This window comes from Narcine bancroftii, chromosome 3, assembly GCF_036971445.1.
Source record: "Narcine bancroftii isolate sNarBan1 chromosome 3, sNarBan1.hap1, whole genome shotgun sequence".
NCBI classification, from domain to species: domain Eukaryota; kingdom Metazoa; phylum Chordata; class Chondrichthyes; order Torpediniformes; family Narcinidae; genus Narcine; species Narcine bancroftii.
In genome coordinates this window covers 88,627,446-88,646,228 of record NC_091471.1, presented here as the reverse complement: position 1 = coordinate 88,646,228, position 18,783 = coordinate 88,627,446, and the positions used below count along the sequence as shown (strand labels likewise).

At 37.9% G+C, this 18,783-nt stretch overlaps 2 protein-coding genes across 2 annotated transcripts in view; one reads left to right on the top strand and one right to left on the bottom strand.

The window, feature by feature from the left end:
* The first annotated feature begins 5 nt into the window (after positions 1–5).
* srek1ip1 (SREK1-interacting protein 1) lies at positions 6–18,264 on the top strand. Its single transcript, XM_069924502.1, has 5 exons — positions 6–112; positions 1,728–1,775; positions 6,548–6,691; positions 9,525–9,600; positions 14,190–18,264. The coding sequence occupies exons 1-5, from the start codon at positions 100–102 to the stop codon at positions 14,389–14,391; spliced, it is 483 nt and encodes a 160-aa protein (XP_069780603.1). The 5' UTR covers positions 6–99; the 3' UTR covers positions 14,392–18,264.
* Positions 17,741–18,783, bottom strand: part of LOC138756696 (protein shisa-like-2B) — a 23,765-nt gene continuing 22,722 nt past the window's right edge. The window contains 1 exon segment of the mRNA XM_069923083.1: positions 17,741–17,869. Coding sequence (XP_069779184.1) covers positions 17,741–17,869 — 129 coding nt within the window.

Genomic DNA, 18,783 nt, shown 5'->3' with positions numbered 1-18,783 from the left:
AATTTGTCCGGGTGGGAAGCCATTCAGAGGCGCACCGGGAAGGGAAGGGGAAGTCGCTCGGTGACTGCAACCTTGGTCACGGATGGAGGGAGGTTCGCCATGGCTTTTTCAGGCAAGTCTGAAAGTGAAATGTTGGCGGAACTCAAGAGTCGACGAGAGATGCGATTTAAATTGGATTCGGTGCTGAACATTGAGAAGCCGACGGTGTTCATGGAGGGGAATAAATCTACCGTCCTTTCCCCACACACAACTAAATGTCTGATTGTTGGGCGTCTTGGCAAAACTGCTCCCGATACGGTCTTGTCTCTAGACGGAAAGAGTAGACTTTAATGGAAAATGGATGAGGGATCAAGGACTCCAAGGCCTTGTCTCTGGGGTGTTGAAAGGTGTTACTTTTTAACATGGATATTAATAAGATGAGCTGGCCGTTTAGAGGCCCTGGGACAAGTGTGATGAAGAGAAATAACAGCTAAAGATGTGAATCTTTGGAGTATTCAGTTGATGAGCGTCAGAATCAAGATTGGTGGGCCATGGGGCACTTAAAGTAAGTGAGGATGTTGATTCACATCTGGAAAATAGAGTCACTTGTAAATTTAGCGATGATCCCAATTGTAGTACAGACTCATTAGACGATATGTGCTGCTTTATCTTTTTTTAAAAAACACACGAATGATTCGTGAGAGTATAAATCTGCTCTCATGTTAAATCACATGAGCTTCTGAAATCTATTCTTTGAATCACCTTTTTTCCAATTGTAGAATATTTATGTCCTCCTTTCCTTTTTGAAATTACGTTTGAGATTATGTTTTAAACTGCTGTTTGGTTAAGAGTTTCAAAATTTATTCCCAGTCATGATATTATGGGAGATGATTGTATTTTCAAAGACGAGATGAAGAAAGGCAGTAAAACCAGCAGCATTGTTGGTCGAGAGTATATCGTTGTATTCCGTGCTGTTGCTCTTTTTGGTAGAAAAGAGCAGATTTGTGGCACACCAGCTATATATAGTATGCATTAGTGTTGAGGGTGACAGTGTGGGGTGTATATGAGAATGCAATCAAATACACTGGATGGGTTTGAGTGACTGGAGCATTCTTGGAGTTTCACACATCCAAATAAATGGATAATATTTTGTTAAGCTTGGTGATGTGCTTTGAGGATGGAAAGGTATTGGAGAATTGGTAGGTGAATCAATAATCAACAAATAAATAACTTCCTTCTTGCCTACAACATTTTAGCCGGTTCAATTGCATTTTCAATTAAGACCAATTTTCAGATATTTTGGGGTGTTAATGGGAAATATTGATAATACTCTCAAATATTAAGGGTAAGTAATTAGACTTCTTGGAGACTGTTATTGTCTCCCTCGTGTGGCATGAATATCTAGATCAATGTGGAATGTGACATTCTTTCAGGACTTGCAAATTATATTAAATTAAATTTAAACCTATTGGAGATTATCCTTAAGAAGAGGATTTATGAGCATTTGGAGAAGTAGAGTCTTCTCAGGGATAGTCAGCATGGTTTTTTGAAGCAAAGGTCATGCCTCACAAGCCTAATTGAGTTTTTTTTTAAAGACGTAACAAAATAAATTGTTGAAGGTAGGGCAGTAGATGTGGTCTATATGAATTTTAGTAAGGCATTTGACAAGGTCCCCCATGAGAGTCTTGCATTCTTTTTCCAACATGGTTGGTACATGTCAGTTCTAACTTTAAAATATTTAATTTCAGGCCCAAATAAAGACAGTATCCGAGCAGGATGCAAGAAGTGTGGATATCGTAAGTAGTAAATGTTGAGATGTCTTATTAGCCATTCATGGAAAGAGTACTTCAGCTAGTCTTCTCACAAAATGAAATGTCTGATTAATTTAGGAATCCATTTTTTTTTGTTGTGTGTTTTTTTTAAAGTAGGTTATTTTGTATATTTTACATTTTTTTTCTCATGAGAATAATTTTCCATGAATTGCTATGAACACAAGCTACAGTTTGCTGTTTATTGTAATTAATTCCTCTATCTCTATTTGCAGGCATGTCTTACAGCCCATCCATTTGTCACAGTTTAGCTTTTTGTTTCTATTTATTTTTGTGCCAAAAATTACATTTCCACAAGTTTGCCAATTAAGAATCTAACTATCAAAATCACTGCTTTAACAGATGTTCCAAGAGAAAATATTAAATTTAAATTTAGTCATACAGCATGGTAACAGGACATTTTGGCCCACGCCTAATTTATACTTGATTGACCTACACCCCCGGTACTTTTTTGAACGATGGGAGGAAACCAGAGCCTCCAGGGAAAACCAAATCAGACATGGGGAGAACATACAAATTCTTACTGACAGTGCAACGTACGATCCCCAGTCCTGAACACTGGCACTGTAAAGGCATTGTTCTAATTTCTACACCAACCATCCTGCCAAATGTTGACTTGGTCGTACTTTGTTTAAATAGTGTTCTATTAAAATACATTTTGCACAGATGCGATAGGGACTTTGTTGGGTGGGGAGGGTGAGCGTGGAGAGGAGAAACACAAGTTATCTTCAATTTATGTAAAAGCTTCTAAGATCATTTTATTGAGAAAAACATCATAATTGAAAAAACTCTGTGAATAAAATTGAAATTCTGATTTTCTTCATTAAACTATCTGTTATTCATTCAGTGCTTTAATTCTAGAATTATCTCCTATGGGGAGTTTTCAAAATGCAATTTTTCACAATTTAGTTATTTTAGTTATGTTTGATTACTGTTACCTTGCTACGTCTTCATGTAGTCTTGAATTGTAATTCAACAACCTCTGCACCTTTCTTCCTTAATCTGATCCAAACTATTTAAATGGTATATTAAGCATCTTAGAATGTTTTGTATGGTCAAGGTACCAGTTAGATGTTGTTCACTTAATGTGAAGCAAGTTCTAGACCACATTTGGAATAGATAGTGATGTAACTGCTATAAAATTGCCCAACAACAGCCATCTTCATCAAGAGAGACTCTAATCATCAACCTTTGATAGTGGGTGACATTACCAAATCTTCACTGACAATATCCAAGGGATCACCAATGACTAGTCAAAAAAATACTAGATCCAAAAGAACAGGTCTAAGTCTGGGAATCTGACAGCAAGTGATTTAGGACATCTGGAGGCAAAATATCCATACCATCTGGAGGTAATACAGTAGTGTGATGGAATATTATTATTTTTTTCCTAGATAAGTGCAGCTCCCACAACTCAAAGAAGCTCATTGGTAAAAGCAGTCTACTTTATGCTCCATCTGCCATGTTATACTTTTATTGCCTACACAGCCAGTGTGCAGGGCTGGATTATAGACCATCTACAAAATGTGCTGCAGTTACTCACTTAGGCTACCCAACAATACCTCCCAAATCCAAGACTTGTACCACCAAAAAGTACAAGATTTCCAGGTATGTGGCAAAATCATGTTTGCATCTAAATTACATACCCACCTTTCTTATTTGATTTAAATCTATAGCTATCCAACAGCATGTTAGGAGAATTTTCCATTGAAGGAAGGTAACAGTTCACTAAAATGGCTCATCATTGTGCCCAGATCTCTAAAATGGATTTTAAAAGGGAGAAGCAGCAATTGGAAGGTAGATAGAAAGGAAAAAGTAAAAGGTAATAAGATGAGAGAAGGGGTGGAGGGTGGGAAGAAAGGGAAGGGTTTTGGAATGAACAGAGGTTCAGATGGAGGTTTTGATCTCGCAATGTTTTACCATACAAAAAGCATTTATGCCAGGTGTTTGATTAAAAATGTTCAATTTAGTTTCACAACCCTGCTATTATATTGACAAAACTGATTGTGTACATGTCCAAATGCCTTGTGTTCCCATCATATTTGAGTACGCACCCATATGGGTCATATGTTATGATTTTAACCTTGTGTATGAACAAATATCTCCTCATTTTTCTCTCCGGTTCTTTTATCAGTTTTATTTTAAATCTACGACCAATTTGCCAGAGGAAATAGATTCTCCTTTTCTGCTCTATCAAAACTACTAATAATTTTGAATTCCTCTATTAGGTCTCTTAAGCATTTCTGCCATGAGGAGAAGAGTCCCAACTTCTCCAAACTTTCCACACGTACAGAACCTTGACATCTTTCCAAAGGAGTGATGCCCTGAATTGTACACATTATTCCACCTGAAGCTAAATCAGAGGTTTGTTAAGGTTATTACTTTCATGTTTTTATACTGCATACCAGTATTTACAAAGCCAAGTAATTCTTAACTACTTTCTTCATGAACCTTGCCATATTTTTTAAAACTAAATATGTCTGGGCCTCTGCACCCACCTCTGCAATTGGATCCTTGACTTCTGCATCGGAAGATCAGTCAGTATGAAGTGGAAGAAACGTCTCCTCCTCCTCTTTCTCACTGACCATTGACAGAGGCACACTTCAAAGATGTGTGCTTAGCCCACTGCCCTACTTGCTCTACCCCCATTACAGTACAATTTAAATGGCAGCTCCAAATTTGCTGATGACACCACAGTCGTTGGGAAAATCACAGATGGGAATGAGGAAATGTGCAGGAGTGAGATAGATATGCTAGTTGAGTGGTTTCACAGTAACAAACTTCCACTCAATGTAGGCAAAACTAAGCTGATTGTGGAATTCAGGAGGGGAAACCAGAAGAACATGAACCAGTCCTTATCGAGGGGTCAGCAGTGGAAAGGGTTAAGAACTTTAAATTCCAGGGTGTCAACATCTCTGAAGATTTATCCTGAGGCCAGCGGCTATACTTCATGAGAAGTTTGAGGAAATTTGGTATGACACCAAATACTTGCAAATTTCTACAGGTGTACCATGGAGAGCATTCTGATTGTCTGCTATGGAGGTGCAGATACACAAGACAGGAAAAGACCTCAGAGTTCTGTACTCAGACAACACCATCATGTGTATCAATCTTCACGCCATCGAGGTAATCTACAAGAGGCGGTGTCTTAAGAAAGTAGCCTCTATACTCAAGGACCCCCACCACCCAGGCCATGCCCTCTTCACTCTGTTACCATCAGGAAAAAGGTACAGGAACCTGAAGAGGAGCACTCAGCAGCACAAGGACAGTTTCTTCCCCTCTGTCATCAGATTTCTCAATGGATAATGAACCACAGACATTACCTCACTTTCTCTTCTTTTGCGCTAATTTATTTTAATAATTAATTTATAGTAATACCTGAACCTATAATGCTGCGATACAATACATTTTGTGACATGTACATGACAATAAATTCTCATTCTCCACCCTCTTCTTTGGCAGCACTCTTGGGTAATTTTGAATTCCATCTTGTTTCTCCACAAGTGGATCATTTCACCCAACGTTAAGTTCCATCTACCATGTTCTGACTGTTTAACAGTTTGCTCGTGTCCTCCTGAAATCATGCTCACTATTTTGCAGAGCTTTGAATCATTTGCAGGCTTCAAAATTGTACCCAAGCCAAGTGCTGCTGTGTACAACAAAAACAGTAATAATCCTAATACTGAACCCATGGAATCCCACAATAGTCAAATTATCCTTCAGCGTCTTTTGTGATCAAGGTACTTCGCCCTGGGTGCACCCCTACCAATGTGCACCATTGTTTAAAAAGGCAGCCTAGAAAATAGACTCAAGTTCTGGACTGAAGCTTGAATCAACAATATTCTCATGTAAAAGCCTTAAACCAAGCTAACAATCAATTATATTGATTGTGCCTGAGCAACACATTACAGGCTTATTGTTATTTTTTTTCTTAATTTTGCAGATTATTTGGAATCTATTGCCAGGGTGGCCATCCTTGGAAGGAGCTGAATTTCCTTCTGCTTGAACTGCTGCAGTTCATGTGATTAGGGTATTTGCATAACGTCATTGGATAAGAGATCTGATCATTTTAGTTCATTAATGAAGTGTGTCCTAATCAGGACAGTGGAGATCTGCTGTCCTTTTCAGGATTCCTGAAAATCCCTGCATCCTGAGTGAAGCAGTACATTTATGGTATACTGCTGAAGAAAGGATAAATGTTTTAAATTAGCGGACCAGCTGTTAATCAAACTTCCAGCACTAATTTAAGCAAGTGTGGACTTTTTCTATTTATTTAAACACACACACATATTTAATTTTATATATTTGTGAGTTGAGCCTTTCAGTATTATCTTAAGGAATTGGAATGATGACCATTCATGAAATTATTATGTACGTAGTTTTTTTTAAATTAAATTCAATAAAAACATTTTTTTAAGTTAGAATGTGAGAGACCAAGATCAACTTCGCCACTCTCTGACCTACTTTAATAACTGTGGCTGATGTATTCCTACTTAATCATTGGTGATCCCTTGATGATGATGGTAATATCCATGGTTAGATTCTCTCTTGCAAGCAATGCTTCAACTCTTTGTGTAGTCTAAAGGCTATTGCCAATCAGCAGCCACAACCTGAATGGCATTTAAGTTTTGCTGCATAGGGACATGTTCTGTTTTATTATTCACCAATTATGAATGGAATGTAACACTGGCAATTGTTATCAGTGTTTATATAATAAAGATTTTTTTGTCCACTTTCAGCTGGCCATCTAACTTTTGAATGTCGAAATTTTGTCCGTGTGGATCCTCAAAAAGATATTGTTCTAGATGTTAGCAGTACCAGTAGTGAGGATACTGAGGAGGAAGAGGAACTTAAACAGTTGCAGGATATTATTAATAAAAAAGGTATGACACTTCATAACTTGAGTTTTAAAAAAAATCCTATTTAAAATTTGCTATGTGTGTCATTTGGAGCATCTGAAGGGATTTCTCCAGCTTTGTAGAATTTCCTTGTAAAGGAGCTAGAAAAGTGCATAAAAGAGGTTTCGGGTATCCATGGTCTGGTGGAAAATAAAAATCATAAGAATAAAACAAGGACAGGACTCAGAGCCTGAAGGTATCAAGAAAAAAATGCAGGCTTTGACAGTAGAATTAATTGCTCAGTTCATATACACAATGATGTATGCATGGAATAACCTCCACATTATTAAAACATTTAAAATAAATTGCAAATGAAATAAAAAGCCTTTATTATGAGGATGTTGCATAAGCAAACTGAGCAAAGCAAAACCACCTCAACAAACCTAGGGGAAGCAGCGCAGATGGAAATCAAGAAAGTCTGGAAATCTGAAATAAAAAAAAAAGAAAATGCTGGGAGTACTGAGCTGGTGAGCAATATTTGTGGAGAGAGAAGGTCAACGGTAGCTTTTCTCTCTATCATTCAGGTGAATGAAGCTTGGGTGTTGCAATTTACTCTTCTAAAATTCAACTAGAAATAACAAAATCAGAATAACTTCAATTATCCGAAATCCTCATTTATCCGAAAAAAAAATTTTTGAGCTAAACTGACCTCACAGGTTGGGGGGAAAAAAATTCACCCAACATGAAATTAGAACAACAATTGTCCTCGTTTCAGGTAACTTCTTCCCCTCTTTCCATTTCTTCTTTACCTTCCTCCGTTGACTTTTCTCTCCAACTCTCCCTCACAAACTGCGTGCCACTGTCTCCCAGCCACAATCAATCAAAAGAATCCCTTATCCCAGTCTCATCAAGAGCAGCATCCCGGGCAGGAGCAAGACCTCTGGCTCAGTGGCGTGAGTTACCTCCTTCCCTTGACACACCAGAGCTTACGACACTTAATCCGAACCCTCCCTTTGCCCTACTGCACACACACCCTGAGGAGTATGGGGCGGGCGGGCGTGCGCAGTGGGCCGAGGGGAGGGTTCGGAGTTGGGTGTCGAGAGCTGCAGTGACACTGTGAGATCTTGTCATCTGCCATGGTCTCACAGTTCAAAAATATGCAGTTTGGAAGGGCTGTTGCATCAGGAACACTGCTGGGCTGAAAAGGCAGGGGAGTGGTTGCTTCTCTCCCCCCCCCCTTCCCCCCCCCCCCCCCCACCCATCCCCACCAAGCTACGTCCTTGTTTAGGCTCCCGAGCATGAGCGGGACTTCAGTGGGGAGGTGTGGGTGATCGCAGCAGCATTTGGGAGGGGGAGTGTGTGCAAGCGAAGTTGGGTCTGTGTTGGGTTCCAATATCAAAAACCACCATGTGAAGCCGAAACAGGCCCTGCTGGAATGAGCTCAAGGGGAGACAGGAGCACACCGTCTTGCCAGTGAGAGTTTCACCAGCCCAGGAAGCCTCCCCAGGGATCAGCAGCAGCAATGGGGATTGGTGACGGAGGTTGGGAGGTCTCTGTGATCATGTCAGTGTTGAGGATTGGCAGCGGCCAGCATTTTTTTGGTGAGGATTAACCATTATTTTAATGCTTAAAAAGCCTTCCCTTGTTGGTTGTTGTTTAAACGTTGATACAAGTGATTTGTTGTTTCTACTGCTGGCCTTTTTTTTTTAAAAATGACCACTTATCTGAAAAATTCAGTCATCCAAAATGGGTCCGGTCCCAACCATTTTGGATAATTGGAGTTGTACTATAGTTAATATTTGGCTTTCCATTTTTTATTTGTGTAGTTCTTTGGCCAAATAGTTTATTTCTTGTTTCTCACTTTTTAAATATTTTGGAAGACCGTATAAAACTACATGTGCATAATCATAACCACATTTTCACATTCGCACAAATTAAATACAACTATGAAACACAACTTTTCAGAGAATGTTTGTTTATGCCAAATTTAAACTGTAAAAGGTGCACTTATTGAAAAGTTTGTTCTCAAATGTATTGAGAAAAAATGAACAAATAAACTCTCCTAGTATTATTGTACTGTTGACCAATAGGCTTTCTCAAGTTGAGTCTTTTGGGAGACAAGTCCTTCAATCTAGTTGGTTTTTTTTAAAAGTAAATCCTGCCTTTAGCTTTCACAATTTCAAAATATAAATTATAATTTATTTTTTCAGATGCCATCAGTAATTCAGTGTCTCACAATAAAGGTTATCTTAAAATAAAAAGCTGATGGGAAAATTTATTTTACCTTCTGGATACAATTTGAAAGAATGGATCCCATCTTGATAAAGTCCCTTTTTTTTGTCTCTGCCACCTAACTACACCGATAATAAAAGCGAGCCAGATTTCTGATGAAGGATCTATGACTTGAAAAGTTAATTTTGTCTCTTCCCACAGATGTAGTCAGAAATGCTAATTATTTCTAGCTTTTTTCTCTATTCATTTTGAATTAACAGCATCTGTAGATTTTTGTTTTCACTCACCAGCTGCTATTGTATTAATATCATATTTTGATTCTCCTTTTGATCTTTACAGAGAATATTTGTTTATGCCAAATTTAAATTGTAAAAGATGCACTTATCTTTATTTTCTGCATAAATATAATGCTTTACCTGTCAAATGCAACACATCAACATATTTCCCCCAGTGCTTGTGGTCAACAATGTTGGGAAGCAGGAAACTTGGATTGGAATTGGAAGATAGAATTGGGATGGAAATTAAATACAGCTTAGGGCAAGAAGAAAGAATGAGATTAATAAATGTAAGAGCAGAGATAAAATGTGAAACATTCAGTAATGTAGATAATTTTATATAATATTTTTCCTATGCTAATGTATTGTAGAACCAAAACCAGATGATGAAAAGAGAGACCATCACAAGAAAAAGAGGAAAGAGAAGAGAAGAGAATGCAGAAAAAGGTAATTATGCTGGTTTCTGGATAGTGTTACAGAATGGGTTAATAAAATTATGATAAAATATATCTTAAAATGAATAAGATAGTGAGGTTTAGTTGTTAGATCATATTTCACAAACAAACATGTCAAGTGCCATGCAGGGTTAGACTTCATGTCTCCAATTGGGTTTGCTGAGACAATGGCAGAGCACTTGTCAGAGTTTTACAAGTAGGTATTAATGGATGGATCTGCACGTTTATACAGCGCCCAGGCTCAAGAACTGAACATTTTTTGCTATTAAGACTGGAGCCAGAAGTTTAAATTGTTGGTTGAAAGTTGCTGTTCTAAGAGGGGTCATGTGGTTTTGCAAACAGAGAGAAAAACATTAATTCTTTTTTTGGGGGGAGGGAGGTAGGGAGAGAGAGAGAGAGAGAGAGAGAGACTGAGAGATTCAGCAGCAGTTACTATTGAAGATACAAGTTTTCAGACCTGCTACAAGACCCCATTTCAAAATGGGTTTTGAGTTCTGAGTTCAGCCTATTATAAATCCCTGTAATCAATTGCAGAGGCTGTGGCTGGTTAATGTGTTTCTCCTGAAATGAGGGGAAAAAGAAGAACTCTTGTGGTAACTTGGAAGAATAGGTTATCTTTTTAAAATAAAAATAAGGGGGGCTAGTTTCCTCATCAAGACACACCAGTGGCTAATTGAAGGAGATCTGTTTGTGTGTGTCCAATGAACAACAAATATCTCTTTGAAACCAACAAAGACCTTCCTGAGCAGTAATAACTTGAGTTAAAGCACCAGAGGCTGGTAAAGATGATAAATGTTTAATTCTCTGCACAGTGTAGAAGATTGCCTAATACCAGTGAACTTGGAGAAGTGAAAAATGAATGATTGGACAGTGAAAAAGAACTTTACTGAGCACATAAACTTTGCATACACATGCGCTTAGAATTAGATGGGGGTTAAGTTAATAGTAATAAGTTAAACATTGATATTATTATGTATTAAGAAAATAAACTTTTTTTTAAAGTAGCCATTGTCTCGGTGAATTTCTGTTGCTGTTGGTTTTGGAGTCCTTTGCGCTTGTAACAATATAAAATTTGTGATGTACAATATAACTTCTCACAAGTAATCTCAGTACTGTAGTTTTGAATCTGTGTTGCAAAAAAAAACTCTTTGAACCATTGATTACATTTTTGAAATGTTGAAATCAAAGTAGGGACTGTTTCTTTGATCTTTAAAATCCAATTATATGATGTCAAAGAAACAACCAAAAATATTTTATTTCCTTTGAATCTCAGAAGAACACATTATATTCTTGATTGCCCATGTAACTTTGTTCCCACAGCAACTTTTCATTAAGAGGGCATTATTTTAAACTAAAAGAAAAGATAATCACCTTATTGCAGTTATTAAATTTGATGTGCGTTATTATTGCAGAGTTTAGATCTATTAAATATATTAAAAAGTTTTACAAAGGAAAACCACCTATCATTTTCTTCAACCTGCAAGTCCTCCAATACATAGTATAATAGACCTGATAAACCTTTAATCAACATTTTCTTTAGTTTTAATATTTTGAGTCTTAATGTATGTTTTATCCATTCAATCAAGTTACTTTTTATAAAAAGTCACATTGTGCTTATTTTACTTCTTACCAACATCTGTGTTCCCTTGCAATCTAGTGATCTGTTCTAATTGAGCTTTCTGAACTAATGTGCAAGGGAATTCTTCCCATTCCTGATATAATGTATGTAATTAGTCTCTCTCTCTCTCTCTCTCTCTCTCTCTCTCTCTCTCTCTCTCTCTCTCTCTCTTTGGCTTGGCTTCTCGGACGAAGATTTATGGAGGGGGTAAAAGTCCACGTCAGCTGCAGGCTCGTTTGTGGCTGACAAGTCCGATGCGGGACAGGCAGACACGGTTGCAGCGGCTGCAGGGGAAAATTGGTTGGTTGGGGTTGGGTGTTGGGTTTTTCCTCCTTTGCCTTTTGTCAGTGAGGTGGGCTCTGCGGTCTTCTTCAAAGGAGATTGCTGCCCGCCAAACTGAGGCGCCAAGATGCACGGTTTGAGGCGTTATCAGCCCACTGGCGGTGGTCAATGTGGCAGGCACCAAGAGATTTCTTTAGGAATGTAATTAGTATTACTAATGTAAACACATACCATAAATACAGGTATGCGCTGCTTTATGTCCACAATACGGTCTGTGAAATTGGATGTTATGCGATGCGGATGTTGTGTGAGCACCATATTCCTGTATATACTTAGCAAAGCTATCTGGAATACTGAATGCACTAAATTAAACTCTGTAATTTTTTTTCACTTTTTAAAACTTTTATGTAAACACTTTCTTAGCCTGTATTACACACAATTTAACAAAGAAGATCAGGATCATCCACATCTGTTCTCAACTTCCTTGTTGTGTTCCACTGGAAGAGGTTCAGATCCAATATCCTCCACTGATGAACTGTTACTGTGTAATGCCTGAAGGACCTGGCTGAGGCTCTTCTTTGGGAGGTGCTGTGGGAACAAAGTAACATGGGCAATCAAGAATATAATGTGTTCTTCTGAGATTCAAAGGAAATAAAATATTTTTGGCTTCTTCAGGAATACGTCCAGTGTGGTTTGCCTAGTTTTCTTTTTCTTTTCTTCATAAATTTCTTTATATGTAGCAAACACTGCATGAGCAATCCTCTCATCAGTGAGAAGCATTCAGTGTTTGCGTCTTTCTCTTCAGCAAGCTGTTAAGGTCTGCAAAGAATTTGGTGAACCCCTTAACAGTGACTCTCTTCTGAACCTGTTCTTCTCCTCCTGCAGTTTCCTTTTCCCTTGCCTCTTCAGCTATTTGTTCTTGCTCTAGTTTCAGCAACTCTTCATTTGTTAGTTCCTCAGGAATCATCTCTAGGAGATCTTCAGTATCCTCATTACCTCTCTAGCTTCAGGTTGTTGTTTACCATGTCAACAACAGATCTGTTATTCCTTGCAATCTCGTCATCTTTTTCAAATACCTTAAAGCCATGCTCATACCACTTCAGTATTTTTTTTTCCATATGGCAATATCATGAACTCTTTGGTCACATCATCCCAGCAAGGTTCTTTATGCAGTAGAAAATGTTGTATGCCTTCCAGAACTGCATCAAGGTTTTGCCTGTGTCATCAGTTGCAGTAACAGCCTGAGCAAAGGTCCTCCTAAGGTAATAGGCTTTGAATACTGCAATAACCCCTTGGTCCATTGGCTAGATTAAAGAGGTGGTGTTTGATGGGAGGAACACCACTTTGATGTTGGGGAGGAGGTCACCAATGAAAGGCAGATGTCCTGGAGTATTTTATACACTTAGCAAAATCTTGAAAGGTATGCCTTCTTCCAAGCAGTACTTCTCCATTTCACTGGCATAGCAATCAAGAAGGGCATCTTGAAACAACATATGTGTCATCCAAGACTTTTTATCGCTTCTGTAATAAACTGATAAGGTGTGTATTTTAATGTTCTTGAAAGCCCCTGGGGTTTTCACTATGCCAATTAAAAAATGGTTTTAACTTGTAGCCAGCAACATTGCCTCCTAACATCACTGTCACTCTGTCTTTAAATGGATGAAGGTCCTTTCAGGCATTCACTTCCAGAATATGGAGGTTTTGTCCATATTAAAAATTTACTGGGGCAAATAACCTCCCTCTACAATTAGTTTAAGGTTTCAATAAATTCTTATGCTGCCTTCTCATCAGCACTCACAGACTCGCCACTCACTTTCACATTATGCAGCGAAAAACATTGTTGAAGCGCCTGAACCACCCAGAGCTAGCATTAAACTCTATCATAGTCTGATCCCGTTTTTTCTTTAAGGCATCTGGAACAAGCTTTGTGCCTTAGCAGTGATCGTCAACCTGCTGAGAGAGACTTGCCTTTGTGTTTGGTCCTCAATCTAGCAATTTCTCCATATCTGATATAGGACCCTCTCGCATTTTTGTTAGCCTTGTAGCTTTTCTTGGAGCCAATCCTTGAACAGCTTAGAGAATTTTTTCTTTGTTTTTGAGTAACTGTGAACAATAGCGTTCATTGTTTTTCCACCTTTGTGTTGTTTAATAGCCTTTTGTTTCATTTCCAAATCAATACTTCTCCTTTGCCTCTTGCTGCTGATATCATTAGTTTTGCTGCATTTGGCAGCCATGATAGAGAGAAAGTACAGTACCTACATACATAAGACTCTATACAAAAAAAACATGAGAGACGCGTGTTACATGCAGAAAGATGTTGCGTCCGCTATATGCAGTTTTCCAATCTGGATCTCTAAACTCTATTATAACCTTATGGGACCACGAACAATGGGCATATGTGCGATCAAACATTAAGCAGTGCATGCCTATAAATTGGCTCCAACGGTATTGATAGACAGTTAAATACAAATGGATTAAAACTAAAGCTTTGTGTTTAGAACAATGGGAACATGGATACAGCCCCTCTACCTTAAGTGGAAATCCAGTAGTCTGACTAATACTGGATTCCAATCTCTATTGTTCTGACTGAAGCCGTAACGACTAAAAATACTGGTCAGACTTTCCATCTTGTATTATGTATCATGGAAAAAATAACTAATTAATTATGTTGATTTCCTAAGATCTCGTTCATCCAGTGAAGATAGAAGTGAGAAAAGGAGCAAGAAACAGAATGTTCTTAAGAAGAAAAAGAAAACTAAGAAAACTAAGAAAAGAAAGCACAGGAGTCAAAAGCATCACCAAAAGATTAAGAAGAAAAAGGACCGTACAACCCCCTCCTCATCTTCGTCAGAAAGTTCAACTTCCTCTTCTGATGGTGATTAATTCCTGTTATAGTACCAAGAATGTTCTGGAAAGCAGATTATAAATGTTTTTCTGTGTAGAGGACAGTGTCTTTTATTTTTATCTTTCTTTGTGAATTAGAAATTGGCAAATTGCCTAAATTTATAAGCAATATTAATTGCACTGCTTTGGAAGTTTTGTAAATTGCTTTTTGAGGCTGAATTTTACATAGAAAATGTTTGAACATTTCATAATTCAATTTGTTGAAAACTCAAATGGCTGTTACTAATGAAGCATTACCTAGATGGTGTGTCTATTGATACCTCATAGTCAATGTTCCATCAATTACATGAATTCCATGAGATAAATAAAACAAAAATATTTAGCAATATTTAAAAAGAATTACACTGCTCTCTGATACATATAGTTATGCGATGTGTCTGTTTACATAAAAATATAACTGAACCATATTTTTATGTAACTAAGCCTTTGAGGCATTTCTCTTTTTTAATATATTTCTATAAATGTATTTCAACTGATCGGTTGGTATATCAGACATCATTCTGTAATTACCTGCTACTGCCTTACATAAGCTTGACAAAATATTTCAATAATTTCTCATGTTTTAAAACATCAATTTCAGTGATTTATAATACAATTTAGACCCTGGTTGTACTTTAAGCCATTGTTGAATTTTCAAAATTTAGGAAATTACAGTAAATTTTTATTTGAAACCTTAGCACAATAATATCAAATTGGGGAATTAATTTTGGTAAGTATGTTTCAATACATTATTCTAATGTATGAAATTTATTTTATTTTTTAAATATATGATCAGTTAATATTAATCTGGTCTGGTTTATGAGTTGCTTAGTTTTAGTCTAAAAACTGATATTCATAGTCATGGAATAACTACCTAATAATTGAGGAGGAAGTGGTGGGGGCAAAGGAAGTTCATGACCAGTTTAGCACTGAGTATCAATACTGATATTCACTTGAATTTCCATCTTTGTCTATAGCATAGAAGCAAGCCTTTTAACCAAGTGTTGCTTTATTTTGACAATTTAGAATAATTCCACTGCAATGTTCTCTTTATGCCTAAAGTGTTAATCCATTTCCTATTTGTGTCTGAACCATATCACCCTTCAACACACTAGTTTTATATGCCTTTAGCAAAGGAAATATCCTCACAACATCCAATCTGTTAGGCTCAATCAGAATCTTTATGATTTGGTAAAATTCCATCTTTCCTTGTAAGATAATCCAAATTCTTCATTCCAGAAATTATTCAAACCTATCTCCTCTCCACTGACAGTTCATTGGTTTGATTTTGAAGATGAACTAGCACTCAGAGGTTATTCAACTAATTCTCTGAATGGTTGAAATAGGAGTTCCTTTAACTGTACATCACCACTCTTGCAATGAATTTCAGTGGTCCATCAGCCTTCCATATTAGTTGATGTTGTATGTAAAATCTGGTGAATTATCTATAACTCATTGGTCATGGCACTGACACAAAGAGAGAGCTGGGAGTCTCAGTGATTTAAACATTATCTTTTTCATTGTTATTAAGTAGATAGAGAATTCTGACATCCTGCAATGGTGTCATCATTAGATTGTCCAGTTAGCCAAGCACATTAAAGAATTTTCGTGCAGCATGCCAGAAAGGGAAATTTTTTTTTTTTTCTTGGTATATTCTAGCAGATAGCTAGAATATAAAGTTGCTTTAAAATGTTTTGTGTAAAATAAGGGCCTGAGAATTAATAATTATATAATTCTGTCATTTAAAACTTGCTGAGAGCACATGCATCAGAGATGAACTTTTCTGGGTATTTTCCTGCATTACATTCTCAATAGTTAGGCTCAGAAATTGAATTGATTTGCATACTTCTCAATAGTAATTTTACTCAGGTTAAATTGTACTACTACTGATCATTGTAGTGAGAATGCACCCATCAGGAAATTGGCCTAGGTGCTATTGTATGTTGATCGTTTTAGCACAGCTCCCATTTTCCTGGCATTGAATGGCCATAGGTTGTGCCTCAACATTACCTGCATTATCAATATAAAATGATGTCACACACATTGTACCTGTGCACCAAAATGAATTCTTGCTGAAGCTGAAGAAAAAAATCTTCAAAAATATTTTTTTTAAAAATAGCTACAATAGTATACTTAGTTGAATGATCAGTCAATAAATGCAAAAACAAAATAAATGTTGAGCTACTCTTGAAGCTATTATTCACAACCTACCCTCATTGATCATCTTCAAGATCATTTATTGCCATCTGATTATACATAATCAGACATTCAGTACACCTAACACATAAATGATGTATATACAAAGCAATCCAAAATAAATGTATAAAAATAATTTATGGGTTTCTCAAATTGTTGAACAGTCTCATTTCCTGTGGGAAGAAGCTATGGGTCCTGGTTTTTATGCTCCTGCACCTCTTCCTTGAAGGTATTGTCTCAAAGATACTGTGGGCTGGATGATAGGGGTCCTTGATTCTACAAGCCCTCTAAGCATCGATCCCTGTAGATGTCATCAATAGAGAGAAGGGAGACCCAGTGATCTCAGGAGTTTTAATCATCTTCGTACTAACCTCTGATCTGATGCTTTTCAGCTACCATACGATCCAGCCAGGAAATTCTCTATTGTGCTTCGATAGAAAGTTGTTAGGATGGTGGCTGCTACCTTTGTCGTCCTCATCTTCCTTAGAAAGTATAGTTGCTGCTGTGCCTATCTGAGTAATGAGATGTTGTGGATCCAGGATAGGTTGCCTTTTAAATTGACACAAGGAACTTTGTGCTCCCCACTCTCTCTATGACAGAGCCATTGATATGTAGTGAAGAGTGATCCTTCATCTTCCTGAAGACCACAACCATCTCCTTTCTCTTGTCCATGTTGAGACTCGGGTTGTTGATTTTTCACCACTGTACAAGCTTATCAACTTCCTTACTATAAGCTGATTCATTGTTGCCAACTACCGTTTGTCATCCATAAACATGATGATTCTATTGGAGCTGAACCTGGCAGTCCATTCGTGAGTTAGCACCATGAACAGTAGCCTGTTGAGCATGCAGCCCTGAGGTCCACCAGTACTTAGGACTTGAGATTTTCCTGCCAACCCAGACAGACTGCAGTCTTTCAGTCGAAGTCCAGATTCCAGTTGCAGAGAGGGGTACTGAGTCCTAGTGAGGACTATTTGTCCACCAACCTCTGAGATATCATTGTGTTAAATGCTGAGCTGAAGTCAATGTATGACATCCTGGCATATGAGGCATCGTTCTCTAGGTGGGTCAGGGCTACTGAATCGTCTGTGGATGATTTTGCCAATAGGCAAACTGGAATGAGTTCATTATCGCTGGTAGGTGTGCTCCATTATTAGTCGTTCAGAGAAATCATGATTGTGGAGGTCAGTGACACTGGACAGTAATCATTTAGTTTTCTTGATGCTCTCTTGGACACCAGGTTGATGGTGCCTGCTTTGAAACCTGCGGGGACAATGGTCTTCTGGAGTGAGATATTGAAGTTGTTCATTAGGACCTCAATCAGCTAGTCTGCACAGTCCCTCAGCTTCCTACTTTAATAGCACAAGTGGCAAAATTTTCAAGTTCTGCCAATTTCCATCCTACTCTCAACATGGCCTGTTTCTGTCTATTCTCCTTTGGATGTCTCCATTTCCACCTCTGGATAGGCTAGCTACAAACATCTATTAACTACAACTATTTTCAGATTTCAGTTTTATTGTCAGAGTACAAACATGACATCACAAACAATCCTGAGATTCTTTTTCCTGTGGGCAAGACAGAATTACCACTTATTGGTACAGGGTAGTACAAAAGAAGTACACAATGTATCATAAACAAATATAGAAATGTAAGCAATAAAGTGCAAAATGAATAGTCCTTCAATGAGTCCCTGATTGACTTTATTCTTGAGGATGGTGGAGGGGTAGCAGCTGTTCCTGAACCTGGTTGAGCAAGTCTTTTGGCACCTTTACCTCTTTCCTGATGGTAGCAGTAATAAACACCGTGGGCTGGATCCTTAATGATTGCTGCTGCTCTCTGACAGCAGTGTTCCCTGTAGATGTTATCGATGGTGGTGATGTGTTGGGGTGTGTCCACTAACTTTTGCAGATTCATCCCCGCAACAGCTCAAACCATGTGCCCACTCTTCACCCTGATGAACAGCAGGGTGAAAGACTTGACCTGGTATGATGACTCCACATGAGCATTTGTGGAAGTGAAGGAAACCCTGGCTAATGCTGCACTCCTGACTGTTAGGTCTGCTTTGTTCATGAATGAGTGAGACAAACACCAGGCTGAGTCGAAATCAGGGTTCTTTGTTCTTTATTACCGGATTGTAACACTTGCGACTAACAAAGTTAGTCGGAGAATGCATTCTGCCGTTATCAGCAAAATGGT